A 14833-nucleotide genomic window follows, 5' to 3' on the forward strand; every position below is an offset into this window, starting at 1 on the left:
CGCTTGCAACCTGCCTGAGGGCCAGGCGGGCGGGGCGGATCCCTCTTCTAAGGAAAAGTAACCCTCCCCTCCCCCCAGTGATACCAAGACCAGGGGGTTACTTGATCAACTTGTGTGCAGCCAACCGCTGGTCACAGAACATCTTTAAACACATTTTGTTTGAAATAAACATGAAATACCCCCCCCCCCCACCAAAAAAAAAAAAAGCGAGAAAGGAAAGGAACAGTTTCAGGAAACAGTCACCTGAGCTGGATCTGAGCAGGTGAGTTAGGGTCCCTGCTGAAGGGTAAGAGAAGGTGTGGTCTGCGAATGGAATGAGGTGAGGACACGAATTGGTTTTGTTGAAGGCCCGGAAGAGATTAGCTTCTGTTTTTGTTGTTCTTGTGCAGAGGCACTGTGTTTCGTGAGCCTCTGACATTACACAAGTTGAAAGTGTGGTTACCGCTCACGGGAACCTCTAGAGCGGTGGGCCTCATCCTTCCTCAGGCCACAACCCTTTCACCATAAAATCTTTTTCTTGTGACTTCGTCACTGTAATTTTGCCACTGCTATGAATCAGGCAACCCCTGGGAAAGCGTCATTCAACCCTTCCCAAAGGGGTCGCGACCCACAGGGTGAGAAAGGCTGCTCTGGAACATTATAACTTGGAACCAGTGGATTTGTTAGTGGGCGGGAGCAGGGTGGGAAGTAGTGCTTGTTTCTTATGATGAAAAGTCTTGTAATAAAAATGACACTTCTTTTTGGCAACTTCATCTGTACTACAGCCAATCTCAGACAGTGCAGGCTTCATGTGTGTGTTTCCATCACATGAAAATGGTTCCACGCTGTATTTGATTTTAGCACAGAAGATAATATCTTCTCTCCGTGAACCAGCCTCCCTGTGAGTTACGAAATAGTAGTGTGATGACCTTGCTCACGACTGACGCCCTTGGCTAGCTGTCATTTCTGTGTTGTTTTTCTACTGCTGTCAGTGAGCACTGCTGCGCGCAGCATTGGGATTCACCCAGCAATTCTCTTTCCACCCCTTTCTGTTCCCATCTGTCTTGGGCTGCAATAGGAAAATTGCCATCATTTTGTTGACCCCTTTGTCTCCTCAATGAGAAGCTTCAGAAGGGCAAGGACACCATGTCTTGGTCTCTATTACAGCCACGGCCCTGAGCATAGTACCTAACGCGACATGGGGTTAAAGAATATCAAAACCGATGAGTGCGGTACAGTCTGCTGCCTAAATGACAGAAGGAAACGGCTTCTTTAAAAATGAAATCGTTGTTGTTAGTCGTGTTTTCAATATGTAGATTTTACCTTGCCATATAGTTGGAGTATAATCACACGTAATTTCCTCTTGGGTTATCAAACAAATGATGATTTTAAGATCTCAAATGTGTTCCTCTCTCGTGAGTATCGTTGAATTGTGAAGTTTCATAAATGTTCCAGCTGAGAGAATATTAAACAGTTTTTATTAATTTTCAGGCAAGTGCTCAGGAATAGAGCCCTGGGCTACAGCACAGTATATTTTGTACAATGTTTTTCCTGCCCGGTTTTCTGAAATAGTTTCCACTGAGAGGAATAATTCTATCGTTTGCTGTGGAACTCAAAACTGAATGCGATCTACTAAATGGAACTAATAAACTGTGGCATAGTTTTACCAAGGCTTTTGCCCACAACTTTTATATCTGGATTGACCCTTATTTTGATTGAGTTGTGTTTGTTTGGTTTATTAGTTGGTAAGTTTTAAATAAGGTGTTTTCGGAGTTTTCAGTGCTACAATCAAACCCTGTGGTACAGAGGTGTTGGGCTGCTAATCACAAGTTCGATAGTTCAAACCCACCAGCCACACTATGGGAAAATGATGAGGCTATCTGCTTCTATGAAGGTTTATAGTCTCAGAAATCTTAAGGAGCAGTTCTACTCTGTCCTATAGGGCCACTGTGATTCGGAATTGACTTAACAGTAGTGGATACAATCAAGCCAGTAGTTTATCTAATAAAGATTCTTAAAATAATTTGCCGAATGTTTCATGTATATGTGAAAGTTCCTGGAATTTAAATGTCTGGTATCAATGACCTCAAACCTTTTAGTCATTTCAACAAATATTTTTAAATCTCTTGAATTGTTTGGCAACTTTAGTTTAGGGGGAGATTTTAATGTTTTAAAATAAACAATTTTAATGTTCTTTCTCCCTAATAATCCCTAGAATAACTGTAAGATTGACTTAGAATGAAAGAGGTAAGAGACTTAACCATTATCTACTATGTGCTCTTAAAAATATATAGCTATTTTATAGAAATGTTTTAATTTTTTTCTAAGTAACTAATTAATTATGAACTATTAATCATTTGATGTATCTTTTTTTTTTTTTAATTCAGGCTTTCCTTAAAGATAGAGCCAGGGACAAGCACACCACGTTCTGCTGCCTCCAGGGAAGATTTAGTAGGTTAGTGCATAGATTATTTCATTACCTGCATGGAAAAACAAAACACCACTTCTCTCATCAAAGCGTAAGGATCCATTTAATTCATTATCAGTTCTGTTCTCCCATCATTCCACTTATGTTCTGACACAAGCTACAAAAGCAGCACTTGACCCTCAAACCCTAACCGCCGAGCTGGGTCATGCCTCAGAAATTAAATGGCATGGTCCTTCAGACTGACTAACTCTGCCTAACACCAGAGACCAGCTTCAGACGTAGGAGTCCCGATGACACCTGTTTTCACCTGCTGGCTGCATATTAAAGATTTCCCCACTCTTCCTTCAAGATATCACCCCACTCCCTTCTGAGGGGGCTGGCTCCCACCACTTTGTGTTCTATAATTCATCAAAATAGCTCACAGAACTCACACAAAGCACTAGAATTTTCATTGAAGTTTTATTATAACAAGACACATAAGTCAGGGTCTGAAGGATTACTACCGCAGAACTCCCATGTCCCAGAAAGGGAATGTGCTACCCAGCCTCCCACATGAATCAACGTCTACCAACATCTTCCACCAAGAAAGCCCATGGAGCGCCCATGTCCAGAGCTACGGGGGCCTAATGGTACAGTCCAAAACAGAGCCTCTCTTCCCTGACCTCAACCGATATCACACAGTGGGTCTTTCTAGCTGTTCAGCCCCATCCCAGAGTCCCCTCATTTGCATAAACTTTGACTTTGTTATCTAGTGCTGCTATAACAGAAATGTCCCCTCTCACCGTTGAGGAGGCTAACATGAGAAAAGAGTGTCAGCTCCAGGGGCAGCTTTCTCTCTCTGCTGGCTCTAGGTGAAGGTCCTTGTCTCCTTTTACGTTTTGGACCCAGTGTCCCTTGAAGATCTCCATGTGTCTTGGCACCAACCTTCCCCTGCTTTCTTCTCTCCCCTCTTATCTCCTGTAGGATACAAGATGATGCAGGCACACCCAAGGGGCACGCCCCTTACATGGAGCATGGAGCTGTTGTCTCCTCACTCTAATCCCCTTGCAGCCATTTGACATCATTTCACATCATGGGCGATGATTACATCAGAGTGAGAAGCATGACCTTGCCAAACTGATCCATACTTGGGACGGGGTCCATAATTCAACCCATGATAACCTGTTAGGCTAGGTGTGGCCTGGAAGTCTTTAAGATACTTGAGTCACTGAGGAAATTCCAAAGTCTTAGAGGTTCTCTCTCAGGAACCAAATTCTTTGGGTACAGCTAACTCCATACTACCTAATGGTAAATCAGACACCTAATAAGAATACCTCAAAGTAAATAACTATTTAGCACATACTTATTTTGGGGGCTAAAATCTGTCCACTCTTTCTAGTTCATTGTTTGTTTTTTTATTTTGGAGGGGGGTGGGGAGCCGACTTTCTTTAAAATCAAGGAGTTCCGTTGGCGTAGTCATTATGCATTAAGCTGCCATCCACAAGGTCAGCAGTTCTAAACCACTAGCCACTCAGAGGAAGAAAGGTAGGACGCTCTACTCCCGTGAAGGTTTATAGACTTGGAAGCCCACAAGGCAGTTGTACCCTGTCCTAGAGGGTGGCTGTGAGTGGACGCACTAGAAGTCAGTATCCACTCGATGGCAGGGAGTGGGTTTTTTTCTTTTTAATCAAAATATTGCTTGTAGTTTGTCAGTGATACCCAAGCAAATAGGCCGTCTAGGAAATATATACTATATATATATATATATATATATAAAGGATACACAGTCTTAAGCTGTGAGGTTGATTCCATTAGAAATAACTGAAAAGGTCTAATTTTAAAACTACAGAAATCCATTTCAGTGTTTTTTTGGGGTTTTTTTTTCTTTAATGCTGGGCCTAATGCTAATCTGAAAATAGCCATAGTTAGTCTGTTAATTCCCCTGTAGGGGTATAATTAAAACAGTACTGGGTAGAAAATGTGGGGAACGGATAAAGGTTAGGGTTGAACAACATAATGAATGAAACTGATGTCACTGAGTCATGCCTACAAAGATTGCTGAAGTGGCCATTGTTTTGTTACACATATATTTGCAATCATTTTAAAAACACAAGGTGCAAGTATACACACAAACCAGCACTCCACTTGATCTCCGGCAGCCTGGATGTTTCCCTTTGTTTCGTCTGTGTGCAGATCTCGTCTCATTCCACTGCTTTCCTTATAAACGGGGGACAGATTTGTACTACCTTAGATAGAAATGAATAGATTTTGTATGTCTTAACCCTGGTAGTGCAGGGGTTAACTACTCAACCACTATCCTAAAGGTCAGTGGTTCGAGCCCCGCAGCTGCTGCTCAAGAAAAAGGCGTGGCAGTTCTGCTCTGTTGGACTCAAATGGTAGTACATTTTTGTGTGTCTTAGGATTTTGTGTTTTAGGACTCAGAAAATAGGATGCCCTCCTCTTTCCCATTTTCTGTGAAAGAACAAAAAACATTCTTTTGGAGCCATTGGAAAATCTCTCTCTCATTTAACTCTCAGGTCCTGAAGTAGGAGCATCTCCGCAAAGTGGAAGAAAAAGTGTGGCAGCTGAAGGACCCTTGCTGCCCCAGACGCCCCCATCCCCGCGGAACCTGATCCCACACGGGCATAGGAAGTGCCACAGCTTGGGTTATAAGTCAGCATTTTCCCGTTTTATCTTTTCATTTTTTTTAAGTTGCTTATATTTTCATTTGTGTCATATTGCTTTATTAGTTTTCTAGCACAGTGTTCTTGTATAAAAACAACTTTACTCTGTGTAAAATATCTTATTTAAAGTACTTACTTGTTCCTTTGCCTGAATAAGGAAATGAGCTGTCTGCTCAGTTGGGAAAGTAGATAACTGTTTCAGAAAGGGAACATAGGGAGATCTTCACAGCAGCAAAGCGTCTTCCTTTAAATGATAACCTTGATGCCAACACAGTCAGTACTGGTCTCAGGCCAAGTAAGTCGTCCTGAATTAAGGTCTATGGAAAGGACCCTCTTAATTTCTAAATGTAAAGAAAGGGAACCTAATTGTTTTAAGGTGTTTTGTTTTGTTTCGTTTTTAATTTATCAAAGATATGAGCGGGTTTCCTGGAGAGAGAAAAATCCTTAAACTTTTAGTTTGATGCTTTCATGGCAAATTCCGTGTCTTCATTAGTCAAGAGGGACCTTATATGCCTTTATGTTTCTAAGAGAAACACTGCTCTGTTTCAGTTTCATTCACAAGATGAACACAGCTGAGTTTAAGAGTGCAACATTCCCAAACGCAGGACCAAGGCATCTCTTAGATGACAGCGTCATGGAGCCCCACGCCCCATCTCGAGGCCAAGCTGGAAGCTCCACTCTGTCTAGTGGGATATCAATAGGTGAGACATACTTCTAGGGGGGAGGAGGGGCCTCCACCTTATCTTTCTTTTAAAAAAGGATTTTTAAAGCTCAGCTGGAAAACATGCAATTAACTCTGACCACCCCCACCACTCCCGCATAGCCCATTCCTACTGCTAGCAGCCCGGTGTGACCGAGTACACTGCCCCTGAGGGTGTCCTCGGCTGTCATCTATACCGGAGCAGACAGCCTCTTCTTTCCACCACAGCTAGAGAACATTTTACAAAAGAAAGGTCGCCGTTAGATGTAGGATCATTGCACTCACAGCTCTTGATACTGATAATTCAGGGGGTGAACTTTCCCAGTTTTCCTGGCATTGTTAACAGTGCTGCTGGTTGGCTTGTTGGTTGGTTTTACCTAGGGGGTTCCATCTTCTCTCACAAGGCGAAGAACTGAGCTGTTATTGCATCAGGCTCCTTAATCTTTGAAGAACTAGGTTTTTAAATGAGTAAAGAGCAGAAACTATATGCTAAGAACTTCTAAGGATTTCATAATTACATTGATCTTAAACTATAACAGACCTTATAAAGAAAACATTTTACACTTTTGTACATTTTCAGGTGATAGAAAAAGTCCTTATTAGCATGATGAACTTGAGCTGTAAATAGGCATATAAAAAGGTTTTGTTCTGTAGTTGTTAGGTAGCCTTGCCTCCTATATCCCATTGTCTTGCAAAATAAATCTAGCAGCAGTAATAATAGAATGAAGAATTAGTATGTGGCTATGTGGGGGTTCCTCCACCCCTCACCCCCACACACAAAAAAGTGGCTATTTTATGTGCACTTATTTTTTAAATGTGTCAAACAGGAAAAATACCTCTGGCTTTTTAAAAATACAGAATAACCTTTGATTTTAGGTAGCAGTGATGGTTCTGAACTAAGTGAAGAGACCTCGTGGCCTGCTTTTGAAAGGTAAGAGAAATTGGCCCTTTAAGCTTCTTTGAATTTAGTTTGTCTATCGGAAAGTATATGATAATGAGAATATTAAGAGGCCATTTTTATCATGTATATTTAAGGGACCATTTTTGGTTCTTGCCAGTAGCAGAAATTAGAATTTGATCTTGAAGTCAACAGTTGTAATGAAACGGGTCGATCGGGTCATTTCCATTTACCTTTGCTTGGTAGCTTGACACATAACGTATGCATGTTTTTGTACATTCTAAGTTGAAGGTTTGGAAATAGTAATAACCAATCATGGTCAAGGCACATACTTTTGTGTTCAAAAGTATTTTAAAAATTAATTTTAAAAAAGTAATTATTTCCCCACGTTCTAAGTAAAGGTAGTTGAAGTTTGAGTTTAAATTGTCATAAACTCAAAGTTAGCTCAGAGTAAACAGATTCCTCCTATGACATGCTTACTAGGTCATGCCCCCTTCTCATTTCCCTGTTAGCAAGGAGCCATACAAGTGTTGTCTGCCTGCTGCAAATAGCATGTGCTGTCTTAAACTTCACATATAAAAATCTCTCTAAAAATGTAGCGCAACACCGCAAGTTATTGCTGCCCACCAAGTGTTCATTAGGACTCTTGCATTTTTTCTGTTTTTTAAACACAAGATGCTTGACTACCTACCAAAATAATTGCTCTATTCTATGTAGGCAAAGCCACAAAGTTTCAGAGCAACCGGGTGACCACATTCCTGCATTCAAGCCATGCACATGTCTTGCTCAAGCACATGCTATTTGCTGCATGACTTTTACGTAACGTATTAAAACAAAGCTGTTGAACACAACGATCCTAATTACTTGAATTAGTTTTAGGCAATCCCATTAGAAAATTAGATCTTGGTTCTTGAGGAAACTGCACCCAAATATCGTGGCTGTTATGTGGCTAAGATTGTACTGGTGAGCCCAATATTTCTAAGCACTTTTTGGTTTTCAGTCTTCACAAGTTTTGTTCTCATTGGACTTTGGGTTTTTGAACAATTTGTTTTTACATACCATTTCTCTTCCAAACATTGCTTTCAATCTCTGTATTTGGGTTTGCCTGAAATGGAAAGACACAGCATTGCTCTGGCATGCTGTCTGCATTTGTCTAAATTGTCTTAGACTCCCGGTGCCACCCACCCCGACCCGCAAAAGACCATAAGCCATAATCTGCTGCCTGTCGGAAATACTGTAATCCGTAGGTGAGAGGTGCTGGTTAACACAATCGCTTACCGGGTTGCTGGGTGTGGGAGGACCCATTGTGGTGGTGGGTGCAACAACCTGTCCTCCTCCCAGCAGGTCCCTGATGAAGGCAGTTTGTTTAAGGGGGTTACCATCTCATCTCAAAACGATATTTTTCTTTTATGACAAATGTTTTGCTTTGCAAACATTTGCAGCTAAAATTCTATTCTGCTTGTACCAAATTTAAATCAGTGGCTCTTGGAAATTTTTGAGAGCTGTTAAATTAATGACAACCAGCAAGGTTCAGACATGCAATAATGAAAAATGAACAGAGAATTCGAATTTAAAACATTCTTTGTACAAAGGAAACTTGACAGTCATACTCAGAATGTTTCTGATGCCATCGAGTCAATGCTGAGTCATAGTGGCACCTCCCCTCCCCTCCTGCCCTCCCCCTTGTGAGTTTCTGAGACTCTGTTTATGGGAGTAGAAAAGCCCAGTCTATTCTCCCAAGATCCTGCTCGTGGTTTCAAACTGCCAACCATGTGGATGGCAGCCCAACACATACCCACCACACCACCAGGACTCCACTTTGAATATTAGGTGTGCCGATTTTTGTTCTGATATCCTTAGGAATGGAGAAACACAAAGTATATCATGCTTAAGGAGGGTAAAATAGTGGGTTTTGTTTAAAATATTATTTATCAGCAGTGCTACTTTTGCCTTTTCCCAGGCAAAGAAGCAGCATTGTTATTATACGCGTATGCGTGCTTGTGTGTTTCCTTTGTTTCATAAGCATTAAGTGCCATTTTGGATAAATATTAACTCATAGCATTTTGATCATTTATTGGCTGTGTCACTTAATGTGGAAATAAAATAATGCCTGTGTTTTTGTTTTGCTTTTCCAACTCAAGTCATCTCTTTTATTAGTTGTCTTTGATTTAACATAAGGGTCAGGAGGAAAGTAGAAAGCATGTGGCCAAAAAAAAAAAGAAAGAAAGCATGTGGCCATATTTCTTTTTAGGTGTCTTCAGAGGGACATGTAATTAAAATGAACCCTAAAAATCAGAGGCATCCTATTGAACCTGGCATCCAAAACAGTGAGAGAGAAAGAACCATTTTTGAAGTATTTTCAAGTTTTGGTATTATTTGGTGTTACACTGCTCCCTGATTCTCATATTAGCGTTGTGGAAGTATATACTCGAGTATAAGCCGACCCGAATATCAGCCAAGGCACCTGTTTGTTTGTTTTTAATCATTTTAGTGGGGTCTTGTACAATTCTTATCACAATCCATACATACATCCATTGTGTCAAGCACATTTGTACATTTGTTGCCATCATTCTCAAAACGTTTGTTTTCTACTTGAGCCCTTAATATCAGCTCCTCATTTTCCCCCTCCCTCATGAACCCTTCATAATTCATAAATTACTACTTTGTCATATCTTACACTGTCCAACGTCTCCCTTTACCCACTTTTCTGTTGTCTGTCCCCCAGGGAGGAAGTTATATGTAGATCCTTGTAATAGGTTCCCCCTTTCTACCTCACCTTCCCTCCACTCTCCAGGTATCGCCACTCTCACCACTGGTCCTGAAGGGGTCATCTGTCCTGGATTCCCTGTGTTTCCAGTTCCTATCTGTACCAATGTACATCCTCTGGTCTAGCCAGATTTCTAAGGTAGAATTGGGATCATGATAGTGGGGGGGAGGAAGCATTTAAGAACTAGAGGAAAGTTGTACATTTCATCGTTGCTACACTGCACCCTGACTGGATCATCTCTTCCCCACGAACCTTCAGTAAGGGGGGTGGGGGGAGGTGTCCAGTTGCCTACAGATGGGCTTTGGGGCTCCACTCTGCACTCTCCCTTATTTACAATGGTATGATTCTTTGTTTTTTGATGCCTGGTCCTTGATCCCTTCGACACCTCGTGGTCACACAGGTTGGTGTGTTTCTTCCATGTAGGTTTTGTTGCTTCTTCGCTGGATGCCCGCTTGTTTATCTTCAAGCTTGAAGACCTCAGACTCCATATCTTTTGATAGCTGGGCACCATCAGCTTTCTTCACCACATTTGCTTATGCACACATTGGTCTTCAGTGATCATATCGGGAAGGTGGGCACCCACTGATATGATTTTTTGCTCTTTTATGTCTGATACCTGGTCCCTTCTACACCTCGTGGTCACACAGGCTGGTGTGCGTCTTCCATGTAGCCTTTGATACTTCTGAGCTACATGGCTGCTTGTTTACGTGCAAGCCTTTAAGACTCCAGACGCTATATCTTTTGATAACTGGGCACCATCAACTTTCTTCACCACATTTGCTTATGCACACATTTGTCTTCAGCGATTGTGTTGGGAAGGTGTCAAGGCACCTAATTTTACCACAAAAACTGCATGAAAAACATGCTGAAAAACTCGGCTTATACACAAGTATATATGGTATGTATGGTGTATGCTGGACACCAAAGTATTTCTAGAATAAACAAAAGAAGAAGCAAATTCAAACTTATGCTGCATGCTTTAAGAAAGAAAGAGAAGCAGTCACATAAATGACCCTTTTGTAGACATCAGAAAGCTGTATTACACAGAGAAATATACTGTTCTACGTTCTGATGATGCTTGTGTGCATGAAAGTATGTGTAATATATACAATTTATAATGGAATCCAACAGGAACAGATTATACCATTCTCTCGGCTCGGTGACAAGAGTGGCACGAAATGGCTATTGGAGCCACGTGAAGGCCAGCAGGTACATCTCCCCTGCACTCGGGCCACAGCACTCCGCTCTGATGTTGGTGATCGGCTGGCACGGGGGCAGGCTGGTGCTCCTTCTCTTCTCTGCCATCTCATTGGTTCTCTCCCACAAAGTGCCCAGGGAGATTTGTTTTCCAAGGTTTGAGAGAGAGAGAACTTTGACCTATGCTTTTCCGGGCCATGGAGCAAATTGCTTAAAGCTTGCATCTTTGTATCAGATTTGTTTAAATGCTTCCAAGTTGATAGCTCTTTGCGCAGGTTTTTCTAATTCTGCTGGCTTTGGGATGAGCAAAAATCTGCTTATGGTTCCTGAGGCTGCTTCAAAGCATTTTCTTTGCTAATAAATCTACATTTATTATAGGCTTTTAAAATCCATCTGAGAAAAAAAAACAAAAAGCTACAGGCCCTGTATTTGGACGCTTCTATTTCATTAAATAGTATTTGTACATTTAAACTCCTGTTGGTCCAGTTGTCCATTCAGTGTAGTAAACCAGATTTCTTCCCGATTGAGTCAGTTCAAAATACCACCAAATGGCTTGGTCCCGTTGGCGGTGTCTCATCTCCTAGCGTAGACCTCCCTCTAGGTATAAAGAGCTCTCGGGGAAATTGCTAGTGGTTCTCGACTTGGCGTCACTTTGAAGACACCTGAATACGTAAGGGGATAAACCTGCACGGCTTCCCCAGAAAAGAATAGAATTGTAACAGTGCATATATTGAATGGACACATGTAGAAGTTGTTCTTGTTGCAATTACAGGAAAGGTATTTTCAAATGTTTGGTTATTTTGTAATGATGTTCTTTAAGATGTATGAAAAGGAAATCTTGATCGTTGGAGTTAACCCTGTCCTTGGAGAGCTGTTAGTCTACAACCAGACACTTGGGTGTTAGATGTCGTTGAAAGTGATGGCAGCTAGCCACGCTTTTTCATCGCTACTGCTGTTTGTCATTTTCAGCTATTTCAGAGTTAAACTAAGCCTGGGTTTGTTGGTTGATTCCCTTTTCTGAGCTGCTGCTGTTTTTATTTTTCCATACTTAAATGCTTTAACAGTTAGAAGCCTCACCTTCCTTTGCCAGGACCGAAAATTTCTAATCAGGGGAAAGGCTTCATCAGTGATGCAGTCAGTCATATTAAGAAGACAAACCTTAAATCCTTAATTTAATCTTTACTAAAGTGAATTGTTCTATTCTTTCTATATTATTGTTTGTTTGAATATATAATGAAGTATATATAAATATATTTTAGCCATGTGCTGATGTTACTAACTTCCTAGTTAACTTTTATGACAGCTTATACATTTCATATCAATAAACCATTGTATTGTCAATGTCTTCTCAGGTCTGAATAAAATTAACCATTTTTAAATTAAGAAATACCATTTTGTTTAAGTTACTGACTTGATGATTACTAGAGATAAAAGCTCTGATATGCCTTTTTCTTCGTTTCACTATTTATAGTTCTGCAGAATCAGAAGATTTGGCAGTACATTTATACCCAGGAGCGGTTACAATTCAAGGTGTTCTCAGGAGAAAAACTTTATTAAAAGAAGGCAAAAAGCCTACAGTAAGATTTTATTATATTTTAATCTACTTCTAAAAATATAAACAAATATGTAAAGCCACCTGCCGTCATTAGCTCTGATTCCCAGTGACCCATAGGGACAGCATAGGACTCTAAGGGTGTAGCCGACCTCCTCTTTCTCCTGCAGAATGGCTGGTTAGCAGCCTGGCGTTGGGCAGGGCTCCGTATATAACTGCATATTGTTGTGTTCTTGGGTGCCAGCGAGTTGGTTCTGACTCAGAGCAGTCCTGTTGTTGTAATTGCTAGGTGCCAACTCAGGGTGACCCTGTGTACAACGGAAGGAAACACTGCCCGGTCCTGCGCCGTGTGCACAGCTGTTCTCGTGTATTGGTGCAGCCACTGCGTCCATCCATCTCATCAGAGGCTGCCCTCTTTTCCCTTGCCCCTGCACTTGACCAACCATGATGGCCTTCTCCAGGGACCGGTCTCTTGGCAGTCTGAGGTCTCCCCATCCCTGCCTGTAAGGGGCATTCTGCTTGTCCTCCTTCTAAGACAGGCCTGTTTGTTCTGTGGCAGTCCGTGGTGCTTGCAGTATTCTTCACCAACACCATAGTTCAGATGTTCGTCCGTATTCAGTGTCCAACTTTCACGTGCATAGGCGATGACTGAAAATACCGTGGCTTGGCCGGCACGCCCTAGTCTTCAGCATAGCAACCCTGGGTAGAGAAGGGAAAACCCGTTCACGGTTGCTGCCATGTTTGCGCATATTGTCACAACAATTGTGTCAGTCCTCGTGTTGTGAGTTTTCCTCTTTTTCTCGACCTTCTACCAAGAATATTGTTTAAGTGGAGAGAAAATGTTTTGAGAATGAAGTACAGATGCGCTTTACACAATTGATGTGTGTATGGACTGTGATAAGAGTTGTATGAGCCCCTAATAAAATGTTTTTTAAACAAAAAAGAATATTTCCTGGTCTCTCCTCACGGTATGTCGTAAGTGCATCAAGTCTTGTCATCCTCACATCTAAGAAGCATTCTTTTTTTTTCTTTTTTTAATCAAAAGATCATTTTATTGGGGACTCTTACAGCTCTTATAGCAATCTATACATCAGTTGTATAAAAGCGTATTTGTACATATGCTGCCATCATTATTTTCTAAACATTTACTTTCTGTTTGATCCCGTGGTATCAGCTCCTCTTTTTACCCACCCACCCCCACCCTTGTCACCCCTTGATAAATTATAATTATTTTCATATCTTACACTGACTGCTGTCACCCTTCCCCCAAGATTTCTTCCCCCCTCCTCTCCCCATCTTCCCCCTACGCTCCTGGTATCACCACTCCCGTTCCTGTTCCCGAGGAAGCCATTCCTGACCTGGATCCCATGTGTACTGAGCTCTTATCTGTTCCCGAGGATCCCGTTCCTGACCTGGATCCCATGTGTACTGAGCTCTTATCTGTACCTGTGTACATGCTCTGGCCTAGCCCGCAGTGAATGGCAGGACTGGTGTCATGATAGTAGGGGGTGGGAAGCCTCAAGGAACCAGAGGAATGTTGTGTTTCATCGGTGCTATACTTCACCTGCTTGACTCATGCCTTCCTTGCAACCCTCTGTGAGGTGATGTCCCATTGTCTACAGATGGGTTTGGGGACTCTTCTATAACCCCCCCTTGTTCTCAACCATAGGTTTTTCTGTTTGTTTGGGGTCTTCTGATGCCTGTTACCTGATCCTGCCGCCACCTCATGATCACACAGGCTAGTGTGCTGCTTCTGTGTGGGCTTCTTGCTTCTCTGATAGATGGCTGTGTTTAACTTCAAGCCTTTAAGACTGAAGATGCTATATCTTTATATAGCTGGGCTCCATCAGCTTTCATCACCACATTTGCTTGTGGTGAAGCATTCTGATTGTACTTCTAAGACAGATTTGTTGATTTATCTGGCAGTCTATGATTCATTTAATACTCTTTTTGGTCTTCATTCATTATCCAAGTTGTGCGCACACATAAGGCAACCTTAATCTTTGAACTCTTATACATGTTTTACAAGTTAAAACAAAAGCAATTGCAGTCAAACCAGATATGGTAGATTCTAAATCATCCAAAGTTTGTATTTGTTTCACCATGCTTTTTTAAACGACAGTGTTGTTGAGCATTAAATTGTATATTGGGCTGCTCTCCACAAGGTCCAGAGTTAGAATCCACTAGTGTCTCTGCGGGAGGAAAGCAATGCTTTCTGTTTCAGAGAATATTGGCAGCCTCAGAAGCCCACAGCAGCCGTTCTGTTCTAGCTCCAGGGGCACTCGGAATCGGAATCCACTCAGTGGAAGTTAGGGGTCAAACTAATTTTGACCCCTAAATTAGTTCTTACTAAAAACTGTTTCTTGGGGGTGGGAATGAGAAGCTGATTCCAAGGGCTCAAGTAGAAAGAAAATGCTTTGAAAATGATGATGGCAACATATGTACAAATGTGCTTGACACAATGAATGAATGTATGGATTGTAATAAGAGCTGTAAGAGCCTCCAATAAAAGTATTTAATTTTTAAAAAACTGTTTCTTAAAGAGTCCTGAAAGTATGTACTGTTAAGAAGTACTTTAATAATAGCTTTAGGAAAATAGAGAATGGAGAGTAACAGTTCTTAAAGCTGGAGCTGGAACCACTTTTGTTT

The 14833-nt window shown here is 41.5% G+C and overlaps 1 protein-coding gene across 2 annotated transcripts in view; it reads left to right on the forward strand.

Annotated features, from left to right (window-relative positions):
• The window catches only part of RALGPS2 (Ral GEF with PH domain and SH3 binding motif 2), a 99011-nt gene that overhangs the window by 64291 nt on the left and 19887 nt on the right, over window positions 1–14833 (forward strand). Inside the window, exons 8-13 of one of the 2 annotated variants that reach the window (XM_045297959.1) lie at window positions 2367–2434; window positions 4924–5059; window positions 5620–5771; window positions 6647–6701; window positions 10567–10644; window positions 12104–12209. In XM_045297959.1, coding sequence (XP_045153894.1) covers window positions 2367–2434; window positions 4924–5059; window positions 5620–5771; window positions 6647–6701; window positions 10567–10644; window positions 12104–12209 — 595 coding nt within the window. The remainder of the gene's footprint in view (window positions 1–2366; window positions 2435–4923; window positions 5060–5619; window positions 5772–6646; window positions 6702–10566; window positions 10645–12103; window positions 12210–14833) is intronic. The other variant, XM_045297960.1, reaches the window with a different exon arrangement.

The sequence above is a fragment of the Echinops telfairi genome, unplaced genomic scaffold (genome assembly GCF_000313985.2).
Source record: "Echinops telfairi isolate 266 unplaced genomic scaffold, ASM31398v2 ScPeMD7_7424;HRSCAF=8462, whole genome shotgun sequence".
In the NCBI taxonomy this organism is placed as follows: domain Eukaryota; kingdom Metazoa; phylum Chordata; class Mammalia; order Afrosoricida; family Tenrecidae; genus Echinops; species Echinops telfairi.